The sequence below is a fragment of the Trichoderma atroviride genome, chromosome 5 (genome assembly GCF_020647795.1).
Source record: "Trichoderma atroviride chromosome 5, complete sequence".
NCBI lineage: Eukaryota > Fungi > Ascomycota > Sordariomycetes > Hypocreales > Hypocreaceae > Trichoderma > Trichoderma atroviride.
This window is the reverse complement of record NC_089404.1, coordinates 3,320,908-3,337,558: the sequence shown is the minus strand read 5'-3', so window position 1 is coordinate 3,337,558 and position 16,651 is coordinate 3,320,908. Positions and strand designations below refer to the sequence as shown.

The window sequence follows — 16,651 nt, the reverse complement described above, 5'->3', positions numbered from 1 at the left end:
TCAGTCGTTTTTGTACAACAACAATTAGCTGCACTTTGCGCTGCACTGCACTGCATTAGCCTCTTCTCACGGAAGAGGAGGGAGTTATTATTTCTTTGGGATCATTGGATATGGAACAATGCGCAATTCGAGCTGTGTTGTCTCAGCAGCCGGCCAAACAACAAGCCACGGCATCACAAGGAGGTGGCTACACCGCAGTGACACCACACCAGTATGCAAAGACACACACAAAAAAGGCTGGCCTCTGCTCCAACGCAACACACCGAATACGGCATTTCACTGGTGGCGGCCAAGGGCCATAAAGGCCAAACATGGGGCCACCATCATCACGAGGTCTGTCCGCAGGAGGACAGATTCTCTTTGGCAAGGGATTAGAAAAAGGGAACATTCAAAATGTATTGATAGATGGATATCTTTGGAAACATAAGCGGCGTCTTTTTTTTTTTTCCTTTCTTTGCTAGGATATCTTTTTTTGTTATTTTGCAGGCAGCCCTTCCGGAAAGCTGGGACTGTGGCTGCGCTTGGCATTTTCCGGAGTATCATATAGTACCAATAGTCTGCGAAAGCGAATGGGACAAGTCATTTTTCTGTTTAATCAGCAAACTCGCCTCCTTGAGCTGTGAGACTTCCAGGGCAACAATAACAGAGAATCAGGTACCAGCACTAAACCCAAAGACTGCCTGTAATCCCGCCGCGATGAGTCTTAACCCCCCATGTCCCGTCTTAGTTTTGTCCGCCATGGCTGAGACAGCCGTCATCTGGACCAGCAAACATCCGTGCTTTTTCTCAGCTTGAAAAGGATACATTCTGGCGCTATGAATTCACCAGTAAACTGCAAGTATACCTTGAGCTTTCCCGTTCCCCTGAAAAGGTGGCGCGACCCTCTCATGTTGTACAAATACAATCCAGCGCATCTAATCTTGTTCAGCTCTTCACCGGCCCCATAATGCTAAGCCCAGTTCTGGGTGCCCGGCATTGTTTATGTGACGCCATTACGGCGGCTGTTTGTTTGCTGTTGCTCTGCCGAGGCTTTGCTTGGCTGGAATCTGCCCACCGTCGCATGGATCAAGTTTGCGTGTATTTTGGCGAACTTGGCCCTCTCGTCTTTTCTTTTTCCTAACTCCGGAGCCTCAGCTGAGTTGAGCCGAGAATTTGAAATAGAACCTGGAGCTAGAACCAGAGCGGCATTGTGTCACCCGATTTGTACCTTTTCTTTGGACCGCGGGCAAAATGCGCATAACAAGAGCGTCGTTATTATCATTAGTACTAATACTATTTTCGTTTTGGCTACGCTGTGAAACTCAGCCTGTGGTTGGTGAGGTGGTGCACGGATACGATGCGCATTGAACGATGATGTGGCTTGAGGTCTTGATGCGTCTGGACCGCGAGCAAACAGGACTTGCAGTCGCACAACAGCACAACTAACTGAGTTGGCATTACATGCGTTGCGTTGCGTTGGTTTGACGGGCATCGGAGACTTTCCCTTCCTGCCTCCTCACAAGTCCTCTCACGCATCTCATTGGACGGCAGCTCCCACAGCAGCCAGTGAAATTTGATTGATTCACGTTGCGTCGTATTGCAGGCCATCAAAAGCTAACCCCAGATATTGCCGTGCCCCTGATACGACTCTCCTGTCTGCTGGTGCAATGTGACAGCACTGCCAGTAGCCATCCATCCTACATGTCACAGAAAGGTGACCTGTCATAACAATCATCTCACCTAGGCTTGTTCTCCCCCGCGCGGACTCTATTATCGTCCACTTGTATATAATGCTATGCAGAGGGCGTCCCCTCTTTCAGGGCGGCCTCCATCCAATCAGCGGCGTGCTAGATGGGCAGTACCGCCAGATCATCGGGCTCTGTTTTCTCATCCGGAGTGACACCAAGGCTCCTCATATATATCGAATTTTTGTGTTTTGAGAGAAGCAGTAACACGTTGAGTGGGGCAGCGAGAAAACAAAAGACAGGACTCGATGTACAAGTCTGATTCGCACAATGTGTGTCAATTCTCCTAGTTTGTGTAAATCTGCGCAATGTGAGCGAGCGCGGGTAGATTTGCATCGCGGAGATAAAAAACCTTCTCGCGGCGAAGACTTGCGCATCTCGCTTTCTCTAGCGAGGGAGCGGCGCATGAATGATACCACCATCTGTCTTTAGCAAGCACATTGGGACACACACACATTTACATGGATAACCAACCCCCAAACACTATGATACAGCTTCATACTCTGATGAGAAACGCCTCCCTGTAAACTCTGTTGAGCGAATGCTTCGTTATGCGCTTGGCTGTTAGCAGAGAAAACTACGCCTAAATGGCCTTGGCGATGGCGTCGGCTTAAGGAAAGAGTTCGGAAATAGGGACGCCAGCTTTTTCCCGCGACTAACGGTCGTTAGTACGCATCTTCGTTACGAAGTACACGCACGCCAGCTCCCCCGAGCTGCATAAGTGCCCGTTTCCTAAAAATCCTGCGTTGGGCAGTCACTGAGCGTTGGCACACGCAAGTTCCACTTGTAAGATACCCTGCGGGTTGACTGGATGACTAAATCGGTGCTGCAGACGGATCAATCGCAGGACGATTTAGCCAGCACGTAGCTAGAAGGTACCCAGACAATCGAGAATAGAGACATGTTAATTCGGTGTCATTGGGGCTGCGGTAGGATCAATTTGTTGCTGCCTAAGCTTCACCTCTCTTTCGGACGTCCGTCACTTCGGCGCTGCTAATACGAAGCTTGCAGCCCCCAAAGGCGTCCCTTTCCACTAGGGGACTAAAACTAACGCAATAGCTATGCATATTTGACGCCTCGTCGGTCAAGGACCGATATTCTGGAGGTGGCGCCAACGCACGGCATCCCGTCTACACCTCAAGCGTCTAGCTGAATTTGAGGTCCAGGGGACGCTCAGCCAAGCCATGGCCTCGCAGGATTCTTTTCCCAGCAAACCAGGCTACTACTGCACCAGAAGGGCAAAGTGCGCGTTTATTGCGCAAATAGCCCTCGGCTCCATCGTAGTTGGCTGCCTGTTTGTATGAGATGCTTGCATCTATCTTTGGCCGGCCCTGCTGAAGCTGGTAAATGAGCAACACTATTCAGAAAACGGCTTCAGCAACTCCTTCTCGGGCTGTGTATCGGTGATTCCTAGGGGTTGATCTCACTAGCCCTTCTCATGGGATATGCCTTCTTTCTTGCGAGAGAGACCTGTTGGAGTTTGCCAAGAAATACAAGCATGGTCTTCATAGGGCTTGAGCTATTCGTTACAGAGGCCTATACTGACTGATAGGCTCGAGCGTCAGGAAACGAGATTCCTCGCGCAAGTCCATACTCCAAATGACTATATGATTAAAATGAGCCAGTCATCAATGACGGAATACGCGAGTCTGTCCGCAGCCCAACCCAACACATGCAATTAAATTCCACACGAGAAGCACTTTGCAAAGCCACGGGAATTGCAACGGATTGCCAACAGAGCGACACGTCAGCTTCGGACACGGAGTATAAGACCCCAGCTCGAGTAAAATAGAACCGGTAAGGCGACGAATGGACAGAGTCCTAGACTAATTTGCTCATCCAAATTTCAGATCCCTTCGTTTCCAGGTAGCTGGAACGGCTGTCGCTGTTGGCCCTGTCGCTGCACCAATCTCACCGGAGATGTTGGAAAAAGTTTTTTCTTCTTTGTGATGTGTATTTTGGCGATTGGTTACCGGGAGCCCGGAAATTGGAAGCTCCTTATGAGAAGACGAAGAGAGAAATCGGAGCTTGGTTGAGCCGAGGAATGTGTTGCCCAACAACTTGTTGTTGGACGCAGCTACATGTACTCTGCGCATAATAGCTCGATGCGGGCCGTCGGTGGCCTTGCGTACATGTACGTGAGAGTTTCCGATAGTCTGCATAGCCCACACGATATAGCCCAGCCCTATGAAAGGTGGGCGATTCGAGTCTCCATAGTTCGCATTAGAGCGTATACATGACGGCTCCATGCTCGAGTATAGGGGCGAGGGGGATTTTCCGTCGGAAGCTGCTGATGTGAGCAGCCGGCAGTCAACCTGGAGCTGCGATCCTTCGGCCATTTACAGTACGGTTACCGCTCTCGAACGCAACGCACTGGGCAGAACCCGGAAGCAGTGGCAGTGCCGTTATCTGCCCTGACGATAACAAGCATCTCCGTAGACGGCCGTGACTGCACGTTGGCCCCTGAGATGTGTACCTGTACGGTAGAGTAGTATTCACGTGTGGCTCATCCTTGTTGCATCTTGCAGCCAACAGCCGTTGTGACTGCGCCGAGTTGCACGCATACATGCATACCAAACCACGTTGTATCGGCCAAGAAAAGGGGCAGCCGCGGTTCTGTGTGCCGAGATATCACTTCTCATCAAGACCAGCAACTTTGCTGAATCATCAACGCCTTCTCTCTTCTCTCAACGAGGCCGATATATGGTGCACAGTACAAAGTATCTCGGCTTCTGTATGAGATGGGATCCGCTTCCCCGCATGGTGCCCCAAACATGTGACCAATCTCTGCAGTGTTCCTGAGTGGCGATGGACTCACTGGCAAATTATGGGGGGGAAACTGCTGATCATCTGGCGATTGGCTTTTTGACAGCGTCTTCAACGGCTGCTTAAACTGCTCTGACGGCCTGACAATCTCGACACTAGCAGGTAAAAGGTGCTGCGACTAAAGACGGCTCGCAATACACTAAAAAGGCGTCAACGATGAAAATGGCGCCACAAATGCGGTTTTGCTTCATTTCTCGAATGCGACTCGTCAACTCTTCTTCTACAATCCGGAATGACGGAAACAAAAGGGGACCACACACCCCATCTCCACAGACGCCATCGCCGTCCATCGTCGGCCAGCTAGTGGGCAGCAGCAGCCATTCCGATTGGTGTGCTCGCAAAGAAGCGTCAACGGCAGTGCTCTGTGCGGGCGAATTCTACAGCCGACTGGCGCCTTACGCGCTGGGCGGCCTTTCTTATACTACTATATACTACATGTAGGCACTACATCAAGGCAGCCTGCTCTTGGCTCGCTAATTCCTGGCGTCTCGTTCGCTAATTCCTGGCGCTTCATGAGTTGGACGCAGGGGGGGAGAGGCAGGGCGGCGTCGTGCACGTATACGCGGCAGATGGCCTCGGCGTGCCGACAAGCGAAACGCCTTTTGCCTCTTCTTTTGCTCAAGTTTGCAGGCCGGGCCCCTGGAAAAGTCCCGTGAGCGGACTTGAATGCAAGAATCTGCGAGATACCCTGGTGGGCTGAATGGCCAATGCTTGTGGAGCGTCTTGCGCACAAACGCCTCAAACGCCGTCTTCTGTTTGCCGAATGCAACACTGCCTTTGAAAGAGTGTAGTATTAGGCGAAGTCGAGTTGGCTGCGGACTTTGCAGTATACAGAGAGCCTTCCAGTGCTGTAACAATAGCCAGCGTTTTATTTTCTTTACACGTAGCATTGTATGCCGGCAGGGACGAGGGTGCCTTCTCTCCACAGGGATTTTCATGCTGTGAGATTGGCTGTAATGAGAGCTATCCTGGTAATGGGTGTCACCGTCGACGTTACCTTCATCTCTCAAAGCGTATCTCGATCCAGAACTGACGACCAGCCAACGCACCCGCAAACGCCAGGGGTAAAGTCAAGCAGGGCGATATGTATGCATGTACCTGACCAAAGACCGGTGGTGTCTGATCGGCCAACTACCAGCCTCACGGCCTTTCAAACTCCAAACAGCATTCTAATCCACAATTAGAGACATGACATGATTTGTGACTGATTGGTGACGGTTTAGCCCTTCACTAAAACCTGATCCCGTAGTACCGGCTACCCGTATGTAGGGACGCATGAAGGGCCAGGCTTTCCAGAGAAATTAGAAACGTTCGGCAGTCTAGCTGCAATCGACATGGATCTCTCTTCAAGACTTGTCGCTCTCCTTGCTGCAGTGCGCCATCTCCGTCATATCTCACAAAAGCAACTGACATCGGTAACGGCATACGCCCTCCTACATCACCGATCGGGCCAGACAACGTGAAACACCCATCACATTGGCGCTGAACAGGCAACAAGTTTCGACAAAGAGAGAGACCATCAGGGTGTGCGGGGGCCAGAAGGGCAGGCGGTCCGAAGCCCCCATGTTGCGCGTAGCCATGATTATGTATGTATGGCGGCGAGGCGGATAGGGGGGAGTAGGGCCATGGATTATGCGCAATACGGGGGAAGACGCTTAGACTATGTAGGTATACGAGCCCGCGGCAGGCATTCCCTTTGCGGTATACGAGCCTGCTACAGTACGAGTCGAGTAAAGCGAGGAGCCAGCAAGCCCTTGGTCGGGCAATTGTCAGCATCTTGCTTTAACGCCGGCGTTCGTCCCGGGAATTTGGTTCATCTGATGCGGATTTGGTCCCCGGCCTGTTCGCCGACTGTGTGTACGTAGGGCGCCCGGTACTCAGGTGATTTCCCCTTTTGCATAGGGCTTTCCTTGTAAGATGAATGCCCTCTTGATAGGTACACACATACTGAATGGCCCTAGGCCTGATGAACAACAACTTAGCCCAAGACGAAATGGGCAAATGGTCATGGACGACCGGCATTGCAAGTGCCTTGTATCAAAAACCGGTAACTTATTTCCTGAAGCAGTAGTTGCTCGTTCCCAACCGGTTGTTCGACGATAAGTTCTTACCAAGTTGAGAAGTGCGTATTTATTTTTAGTCTGTTTGATATGCTCACCACAAAGCATCGTGCTACTATCAGTAACCTGAGACTGGAATTGAATGAAAATGGCAGTGGGCACTCGTAGACTGACCATGATACAGGCAATCCTGCCGCCATATATGCTCAGTGGCCAAAAACACAATGTCACAATAATAAAAAATAGCTAGATAAGTAGAGCTGGTAGTGAGAAGCATGCGCCAGTTCGGTACCGAGCACTTCCGTAGCAACATTCACGGAACTAGCCAATGCTACTTGATTCCGGCAGCCATTCGGTCTCCATCCGCTCCGTAAGGTCCGTGGTCCGCCGTGGGTTCGTTTCGGCCCCCTTCTCCTTGACTTTGCCTATTCACGGTCCGGCGTCCGGCCCCCTCGGGTTCTCGATTAAGAATGAGTTACGACAAAGGGATATGTCATCTTCGCCATAAGCTACTGAATACAGAGAAATGAGTAATGAGAGATTGGAAAGAAGAGAAGAGATAGATCAAGCTGGTGGGCCGCCTGCTAGTTTCGAGTAGCTCCCGCTAGATCCTTCATTAGAACCAAAGCGACCTAGAGCTTGAAATGCTAAAACTTGGCCGGCAGCTGTATGACAGGTTCTAGTGGGCGGCATCGAAACACTATGACTCGCTAGGGCTATTGGCCAAACGGCGCTGCCGCCGGAGCCCTCTCATTGGTTTTTGGAACGAGCTTGGCGAGCAAGGAGCATCGACGAGCAGTTCGTTAGATTGGGTCATCACCACCGGCTGAGATTGGGCGTCACCGTAACTAGGCACAAGCGAGGGCTGAGATGACCTGACGGTCATGTGGCGGACAGGTTCACGGCAGCTCGGAGTTTCTTACCTGTTTTATGATAGAATTTATCTTGGAGACCGCGGCGTTTGAATAGTTTCTTGATTCAGCATACAATCCAAGTCCTCCTCTTCTACACCGCATCATCATACGTGGCATTGTACGCGCGTTACTGAAGGTGGAACTAGTGCCATGCTCTGCCGAAATCAATCGTTTCACAATGGCAAACGGAAAAGTAGTCCATCAAGAGCCGCAATCCACCTCGTAGATGCATACAGTAGCCCATCGCAGCTCTACCGCCTCCTCAGTTGACGGAATCGCCCGCGGAGCGGTCTGTCGGTCATCGCGATGTCCTTTTTCACGCCGTGTACGAAGCAACTTTCTCCCAGGCTACTCCATACTTGGCGAGAGTTTAGCATCTATGGACCCTGTAGAAGACCCATATTCTCGGGCGTTCGCCCAAGCTGCTCGCGACGCGAGTAGTTCGTAGATTAGTGGAGAACGCATTCAGCTGCGCAGTGAGAATGAGCGGGCTGAGGCTTGCATCAAATCGGATCCAAATATGACAGACTGAAACATTTCGACTGCTATTTACCTGAGGGCGGTACAGGGGCAGTAGTCATCTGACAAGCACGAACGGCGATGAACCAAGGAGATGGTATATGTATATGCTGACCTGAAAATATCCTTTGCGGGTTAATCAAACAGTATGCTAGAGGCACCGGCCGGTTTCTTAAAGAGATAAGCACTCGCTCGTGATTGATGACATTTCGAGATGGGGCAAACGTACAGGACGCTTACCAGCATTGTACATTAGGGCTGAAGAAGGCTATCTAGAGATGGATGCTAGCTCCTTCGCTAAGATATACTTGCGTGGCTCCTGTTTATACAGTACTACCCGTTTTGCTGTGTTGCTTTATAATAGTTGGCTGTAGCTGATTTCATTCAGCCGAATGCTGCCTGGGCACATTTTGACAACCAAGGGTAGATTGATTATGTTATAAGAAGCAATGTGATGTTGACTGTCTAAGACTGTAGAATAACAAGTCTGAGGAAAGCTTTGTCCTTTCATATAATGGTAGAAAAGCATTAGTATCGGCATTCGATAGTGGAGTCAATCATCTACTTGTTGAAGCTATTTCAGGCTACCTCTGTATAAGTGCATGGTGTCACAAGATGCTGAGAATAGGCGGGTAAAAACATAAGAATCTAGCATTCATTTAATCAAAAGAAACATTAACTAGACTGCACTGAATATCCTAAAGAAAAAGCCGTAGATACAAGGAAACATGACAAAAAGAAATCCTTGAAGAGCGCCAGCCAAGCGTATCAATCGTAGAACCCACCTCTAAGCTCACTCTCGAAACTCCTAGCCACGCCTTCACTCTTCCAAATGGTATCTCTAATCTTTCATTTTTTCCATCAAATTTTTACTCTTCTTAAAGCAAACTCCTTAGGCCCAGCTGGCCAACAGCTTCTCCTCCACAAACTCTGCCAGCGTGTGCAGAGACTTCTGTGGGCTGACAATGTCCAAGAAAGGCACATCAACCTTGAAAGTGTTGAAGAACCAAGTTCGGAACTCGGCAGCAAGCATACTGTCAACACCAAATGAGGGAAGAGGAGCGCGATCATCGACCGCATCAAGCTGCATCAGGATCAGGTTGCTGAAGCGCTTCTTGGTAAGGCGCAGGATGGCATCAAGCATTGTCGGTGCGCTGGCCTCAGGGGCAAGCATGGACACAGCGTTGGAGGGGACATCCTTGAACCATTCAGCAGCAGCAGCGAGCTGGCCAACGTCGCCGCTCTTCTCTTCGTCATTGGCGTCCTTCTCAGCGAGCAGAGATGCGGCAAGGATAGTTGCACGAGCCTCCTCGGTGACACCATTGTTCACCTCGAAGCCCTGAGCCATCAACTTGCGAGCGCCGTAAGACTCCAAACCGGTCAGGATGTGAGCGGCCTCGCTGGGCATGGAGACACCGCGAGCAAACTCGGCATCGCTCCAGGGACCGGCAATACCATAGTCCAAGACTTGGAGGAACTCGTCCTCGTTGAGAGGCTGGATACCCTTTCGGAGCAGCATGGCCTCGATCTCGGGATTCTCATGTAGATATCCGACTTCTGAAATCATACCCAGACCAACAGACACGGCAGGCTTGCCTTGAGAGCGGCGCCACTTGGCAAAGTTGTCAAGGAAGTTGTTGGCAGCGCAGTAGTTACTCTCAGTGGCAGTACCGCAGGTTCCGGAGATGGACGAAGTCAAAAGGAAGAAGTCCAGATCGGTGTCATAGCCCTCCAGAGCGTTGTGCAAGTTCCAAGAACCCTTCCACTTGGGCTGGATGCCAGTGTGCCAGGCCTTGTTGGTCATGACGGAGAACAGAGCCTCACTAAGGCCCATGGCAGCTTGGACAACACCACCAATAGGACCGTCCTTGGCAGCTGCAACGACAGCCTCACGAACATGGTCCTCCTCAGAAACATCGCCACGGACGACAGTCACAGTAGCACCGGCATCGCGGAGACGGTTTACAAGCTCAGCAGCACTGGCCTTATCGCATCCGGAACGTCCCAGGAAGCAGAACTTGCGAGCGCCGCGAGACATCATCCAGCGACTGAGACTGCGGCCTAGACCACCCAGGCAGCCCACGAGCAAGTAGGTCTTCTCAGGGCTGAAGACGGACTGGTAAGTTGCAGGCATAACTTGAACTAGGCTGTTGGGGTTCTCCATGGAGACGACAACCTTGCCGACACGGTCCTTGTTACCAAAGTAGCGGTAGGCGTGGCCAATTTCGGAAACATCATAAGTCGCAATGGGAGAAGCCTTGATGATACCGGCACGGTACATCTTGACCACTTCGGCGGTGTGGTTGTAGACAACGTCCTGGTAGTAGCTGTCAGAGTCGTAGAAGAACTCTGACAAGTCAAAGGCAGAAAAGGTAGCGTTCTTCAAGAAGATGCGCATATCCAGCTTGCCCGCGTCAATCAGCTCACGCTTGCCAATCTCGACGAAGCGTCCAAAGGGAGCAATGCAAGACCAAGAGGCGTGCATCAGATCGCCAATCAGGGAGTTGACAATGACATTGACGCCTCGGCCGCCGGTAGCAGTCATGATGTCGTCCACGAAGGAGGCATTGCGCGAGTGGAAGATGTTCTCAGTTGGCACGCCCATCTCCTTGACGAGATACTCACGCTTTGACTGAGAGCCCACAGTTGCGTAAACCGTGGCGCCCAAGTGCTTGGCCAGGGTGATGGCCGCGAGACCAAAAGCACCAGCACCAGAGTGAATCAAGACGGACTCGCCGGCACGCAGATGAGCGCGGTCCTTGAGGGCAACGAGAGCAGTGCAGTAGACGCCGAGAAGAGTAGGCACAACGGTGAACTCTTCTTCAGGCAGCATCTTGTGGACGGCCTGCACGGGAACTCGCTCCGTGGTGCTGAAGTGGTTGGGAATGAAACCGGCAACTCGGTCTCCCACCTTGAGATGCTCGACACCGGGTCCAACAGCCGAGACGACACCGCCAAAGTCCAGAGCGGTGGTGGCTTCCTTGGTCTCGACACGTCCGTTGATGGCGTAGATGTCCTTGGCGTTGAGGCCAACAGCGCGCAGATCAACGTCCACAAAGCCGGTGGGAGGGGTGGTCTTGAGCTCGGAGATCTGCTGGAAGTGAATCGTATCAGTCATGCCAACCTGGCCAACAGAGAGCTTCGCCGGGCCGACTTCTCCAAGAGGAACCAGCTTCATGGTGTCGTTTGGCGTCATGCGCTGGCGGAAGAGAGAGTTCAGCTCGAAATCGGGAGTGAAGCGGCTAACATAGAGAATGCCGTCCTTCTGGATGAACTCTTTGTCGTCGGTAGCGTAGCGGAACGTCAAGGCGGCCGACACATTGTTGCAGATGGCCTCAAGGTAGCTGGACTTGGTAATGTCAGCGCCGACATCGAGAACAGTGTATCGCAGGGCTGGCTGTTCCAGCATCAGGGCTCGTGAGAGACCGCTAGACAAGGTAAGGTTGGGGTTGGGAGCAGAGAGCATGTTTGCTCCAGTCAGCCAGATGAGATCGCTAACATTGTCAGTGATCTTGCGGAAGCGATCCATATCCTCGCTGCTGATGGTGGCCAGGAACTCGTTCTCCATCTCCATGACAGACACGCAGACGACTTGGTCGTGGAGAGCAACAGTTTCAATGTTGGCAATAGTCACAGTGCTCAGCTTCTCGACACCGGCATTCTTCTTGAAGTGAGCAGCCACAGCATCGGCAAGGGCATCAATGGAAGCAGAAGACTGGTTAGGCTTGACAATAACAACCTCCTTGTTCTCCAATCCAGTCTGCTTGGCGTTGCGAACAGCAGCAAGAGTCTCGTTGGGCAGCTCCAGGGTGGTAAAGCCAGCTGCCTGAAGAGCAGAAACGGCGTCCTTGGTCTTGCGAGTGATGACAATGCCATTGTCCGAAACTTGAGAGATGACCTCGTCTGCTGCCTTGCTCCAAACCTTCTTCGATACAGAGAGATGAGGGATGAGGATAGTGTCGTAGGGATCGGTGCTCTTAGCGTTCTCAACAGCAATCTTGTTGTCCTCTCCAAGCTTACCATCATTCCATGACTTGAAGCGAGGGAACGCAGTGTCCTTGCCCAAAATTGCCTGGCAGTCCTTGGGAGTCCATTGGCGCTCCTGTCCAAGCTCCAACACACTCATGCGGGGAATCTTGTGGCCGAAGAGATCAAGCAGAGCGGCAAACACCACGAGAGCTCCATTGTCGTTCAAATCATCGGATTGCTCCTCTGAGAACGCCTCAATGATGTCTCGAATGGCGCTTTCCGAACCGGGCTGGAGACGGAGAACATCAGGCTTCCACTGGATTCGCAGACACGGCTGTCGCTGGAGATACATGCTGGTTTCAGCCTCTACAGGAGGCTTTCCAGTGTACAAGTTCATGCGAAGGTGAGGGACGTCAATAGCCGGGGTGCCGTCTGGCAGTCTAAGAGTGAAGGCAACAGCGCGAGAGGCAAAGCCAGTCTTCTCCATGCTCGTGTGAATTCTGACCTCTTCGCTACCCAGGCTTGCAGAGCCACCCTTGGGAATCTGGATGGAGCAGTTGGAGATGAAGCAAGGAATAAAGGCCTTGAGATCATTGATGACACCGGCAGTGCCTCCAATAATGGCGGCTTGGAAACAAGCGTCAATGGTGATGGGGTGCATGGCATAGAACATGCCATTGGCAGCTTCAGAAGGAGGAGCCAGGTACGTGGTTGAGATGGAATCCGCCGAGATTCGGTTGCCGTCAGTGTGGAGGCTGGTCAGTGACTGGAAGGTCGGTCCAAAGTTGAGGCCCTCTTCCTTTGCCTTGGCATACCAGCGGGCCATGCCCCAGACTTCGTAGCCCTGCTCATTGACCTCAACGGCTCCATCTTTGGCAGCCAGAGTAGAATCAGAGACTCGGATGCTGCCCATGCAGTGCAGAGTGGCAACGCCAGACTGGAAAGAAGAGACGGAGAACTCGTACCAGTTACCAGAAGTATTGGCGGTGGAAATCTTTCGCTGGGTCATGACCGTGTGAAGCTCAAGGCTATCAGCGCCGGAGTCGTTCTCCTCAGGCACAACAAATGCTGCGCTGATGTTGACGTTTTCGAATTCGAATCCGTAGGGCTCTCCTGCAACGAGCTTGCCCTTGATGTCCAGCACTTGCGAGAGAGCCTCGATGGCGATGGACATGTATGCAGCTCCTGGCAAGACAATTTGTGACTCGCCGAGCTTGTGATCGCGCAGCCATGGCATCTCGGACACGCGAGGAATGTTTCGCCAGCACCACTCGATGCCGTTGCCAGCTGTGGCTCGACTTCCCAGGAGTTCGTGGCGGATGTGCTTTCGGTTACGGTGCTCAACACTGGCACGAGGCTCATGCCAGGGCAGCGGCTTGGAGTAGTCCCAGGGGTACGAAGCCAGAATAGGCACAGGAAGGGACTGGTGTCGTGGGACGCTGTTAATAGCGTACCAGTCCAGAGAGTGGCCGTAGGAGAAGAGAGTTCCCGCAAGCTTCTTCAAGCAGATGTAGGCATTCTCTTTGCGGACGAGAGTGGCGGAGTAGGGAACAGCCTCCTTGTCGCGCTTGGCACCGGTTCGGATCTGCTGGATAGGACCCTTGAGGGCCGAGTGAGGGCCAATCTCAACCAAGTGGTACTTGTCACCGGTGATCATCTTGGTCAAGCCGGCGCTGAACTGAACTGGCTGCTCAAGGTTCTTGCGGAAGTAAGAGGCCATGTTGGTGGAGGCATCAACAGTGCCGAGAGCATCAGGGGAGTGGCCGACAGTAGAGAACATCTCAGCCTCCATGTCGCCATCCTTCTTGGTGGTGAAGTGAGGAGTGACAAGCGATTCGTACAAGTCGCCAATCTCAACCATCATGTGAGAGTGGTAGGCGCGGCCACCAGTCTCAAGCTTGCGAGCAAACTTGCCCTCCTTCTGGAGCTCAGCCTGGAGAGCCTCAATATCCTTGATGGCACCACTGATGGTGACGCTCTCGGGGGGCGTTGACACAAGCAACCCGGACTTCCTTCAGGCCCAGCTCCTCAATCAGAGCATTGGCGGCATCTGGGGAGATACCGGCAGCCATCATGTTGCCACGGGACTTGAGCTGGCCGACAGCGAAGCCTCGGAAGTAAGCGGCCAGAATGGCCTCGGACGCAGTGAGCAGACCAGCGCCGTATGCAGCCGCAATCTCTCCAGAGGAGTGACCGATAACAGCTGTTGGGCTGACCCCCCCAGGTGCGTAGCATGTTGACAAGAGCAACCTGAACGGCGGTGCAGATTGGCTGACTGCGAGTGACATCGTTGATCTTGCTCACTGCAGGCTTGTCAAGAAGAGTCTGCTCCAGCGTCCAAGAAGGCTTGTATTCGGCAGGCAGCGATTGCAAGACCTCGTCAAGATCGCTAATGGTAGCCAAGAAGCCAGCATCGTTCTCGATGAGCTCCTTGGCCATGTTGGCGTACTGAGCACCTTGACCAGTGAAGACAAAGGCAAAGGGAAGAGGCTGGGCACCAGGGCTAGCTTTGTCGCTAGCGTCAGCCGTCTCGATCAGCGATGGCTGAGAGTCAGGCTTGACAGAGGCGAGGACAAAGTCGCGCAGACGTAGCTTGGCCTGTCTCTTGCTCATGGCAGCAGCTAGAGCCTTGACATCCTTTGGTTCAGTTCGCTCTAGGGTCTCAATGTTTTGCTTGCGGCGAGCTTCCAAAGACTTGCCCGATGAGGCGGAGAATGGAAGCACGAAAACCTGATCCTTGCTGGACTCGTAGGGGCTGGTCAGAGTTCGCGAGACCGGGGAGGATGCCAGCGAGCCAACAAAGTAGCTGCCGATGGACTCGAGGATAACATGTCCGTTGGCACCACCGTAGCCAAAGGAGTTTACACTGGCACGGCGGATGGCTCTTGGCCATGGTTCATTCTCAGTCATGACCTTCATGTTACGCTCCTTGAGTTTCACTGTAGAGGATATTAGCAACTCGGCTTTGGGGTGTATGTAGGGGGGGTACAGGATAGGTTGGCTTACACTTGGGGTTGATGTTCTTCACACCGTAGGTGGGTGGAATCACGCCATGCTCAAAAGCAAGGGCACACTTGATGATGGAAGTCAAACCGCTGGCGGCTTCACTGTGGCCCATGTTTGTTTTAACTGCCCCGAGTCGTAGGGGCTCACCCTCGCGGCCTGCGAAACAGGCCGCAATGCCATCCACTTCTATGGGATCACCAACCGGAGTGCCGGTACCGTGGCACTCGACGTAGTCGGTGTCAGCGAATGAAAGGCCGGCGTTCTGGTAGGCCTTTTGAATGACAGCCGCCTGCATCTTGGCATCTGGCAGAGTGATACCGGGGGGTTTTGCCGTTGCTATTATACAATGTTAGTCAAGGTTAAAAGTAAACTTAAGACAAGGGGGGGCTTACGCGTTGATGGCAGTTCCACGAATGACGGCATGGATCTTGCGGTCACTCTTCATTGCAGAGGTGAGCTTGGTGATGAAAATGGCGTTGAGAGCCTCAGCACGAGCGTAGCCATCTGCAGAGGTATCAAAGGTGTGGCAAGCAGAGGTTGGCGACAAGAAGCCACCCTTGGCAGTTCCAAAGTGCTGCTCAGGCGACATGACCAAGTTGGCACCAGCAACGATGGCGGAGTCACAGTCGCCATTCTTGATCGCATTCACGGCCTGGTGGAGCGCGTAAATGGTGGACGAGCAAGCAGTATCGAGAGTGAAACTGGGTCCGTGCAAGTTGAAGACGTGGCTGATACGGTTGGCCATGATCGATGTGCCGCTACCAGTAGCAGCAAGACGGTGCGAATAGTCGGTATCACGAGACTGCATGACCGAGTAATCGGCAGTGAAGTTTCCAACGTACACTCCCGTGCTGGTACCGTTCACATCTTCCATGGATAGTCCGGCATTCTCGAAACACTCGTAGACAACCTCGAGCAGCTTTCGCTGCTGAGGGTCCATGTACGAGGCTTCGAGGTTGTTGATGCCAAAGAAAGAAGGGTCAAACTTGCGGACATCCTCATTGATGAAGTATCCGCCATCCACAGCCATGACACCAGCCCTGCTACCATCCTTGTTGTAGAATCCCTTAACATCGTATCGCTCCAGTGGCACGGTACATTGTGCAGTCTTCTTGTTGTACAGGTAGTCCCAAAGCCCCGATGGTGAGGTGATTCCACCAGGGAGATGGCACGCTAAAGAAAGATCAAAGATGTTAGGCAAGGAACTTATGTATTCACTAAGCAATATGTTGAATTCACTTACACATGCCAACAATGCACACCGTGTTGTCTTCAACGGTAAAGGCACTGGAAGGTCCAGACGTCTCCTGCATTTCATCATTCAAGTAAGATGCCTCGGTAACAACGATGGCATCTTTGGCGTGACTGCGGAGAAGAGACTCCGAGTCGGAGGGGATATCCAAAGCAGGCTCAAGAGTGAACATTTTGAAGGATAATGATGATAGTGACAAGGATAGTCTTGGATCTGAAGATGGAAGTCTACAAAGGAGAGGTGAAGAGGTGTTGTTTGAAGCTTGGTTTGGAAACCTTGAGTCGAGAGAGATGGTGATGTTTTAAATATTATTCTATGCTGTGATACGGAGAGCAATCACAAACATGTAATCAAAGCTATCACTGCTGCTACACGCCTTTC

General features: G+C 52.3%; 2 protein-coding genes across 2 annotated transcripts; both read right to left on the bottom strand.

Annotated features, from left to right (window-relative positions):
* Window positions 1-3,559: 3,559 nt before the first annotated feature.
* TrAtP1_010329 (uncharacterized protein) lies at window positions 3,560-4,063 on the bottom strand (the record flags this gene model as incomplete). Its single annotated transcript, XM_014089788.2, has 1 exon — window positions 3,560-4,063. One exon carries the CDS (start codon window positions 4,061-4,063, stop codon window positions 3,560-3,562), a length of 504 nt encoding a protein of 167 aa, XP_013945263.2.
* A 4,872-nt stretch (window positions 4,064-8,935) lies between these two features.
* Window positions 8,936-16,442, bottom strand: TrAtP1_010328 (Type I Iterative PKS; the record flags this gene model as incomplete). Its single annotated transcript, XM_066114658.1, has 6 exons — window positions 8,936-13,945; window positions 14,007-14,215; window positions 14,289-14,951; window positions 15,019-15,354; window positions 15,430-16,191; window positions 16,262-16,442. 6 exons carry the CDS (start codon window positions 16,440-16,442, stop codon window positions 8,936-8,938), a joined length of 7,161 nt encoding a protein of 2,386 aa, XP_065970754.1.
* Window positions 16,443-16,651: the final 209 nt, after the last annotated feature.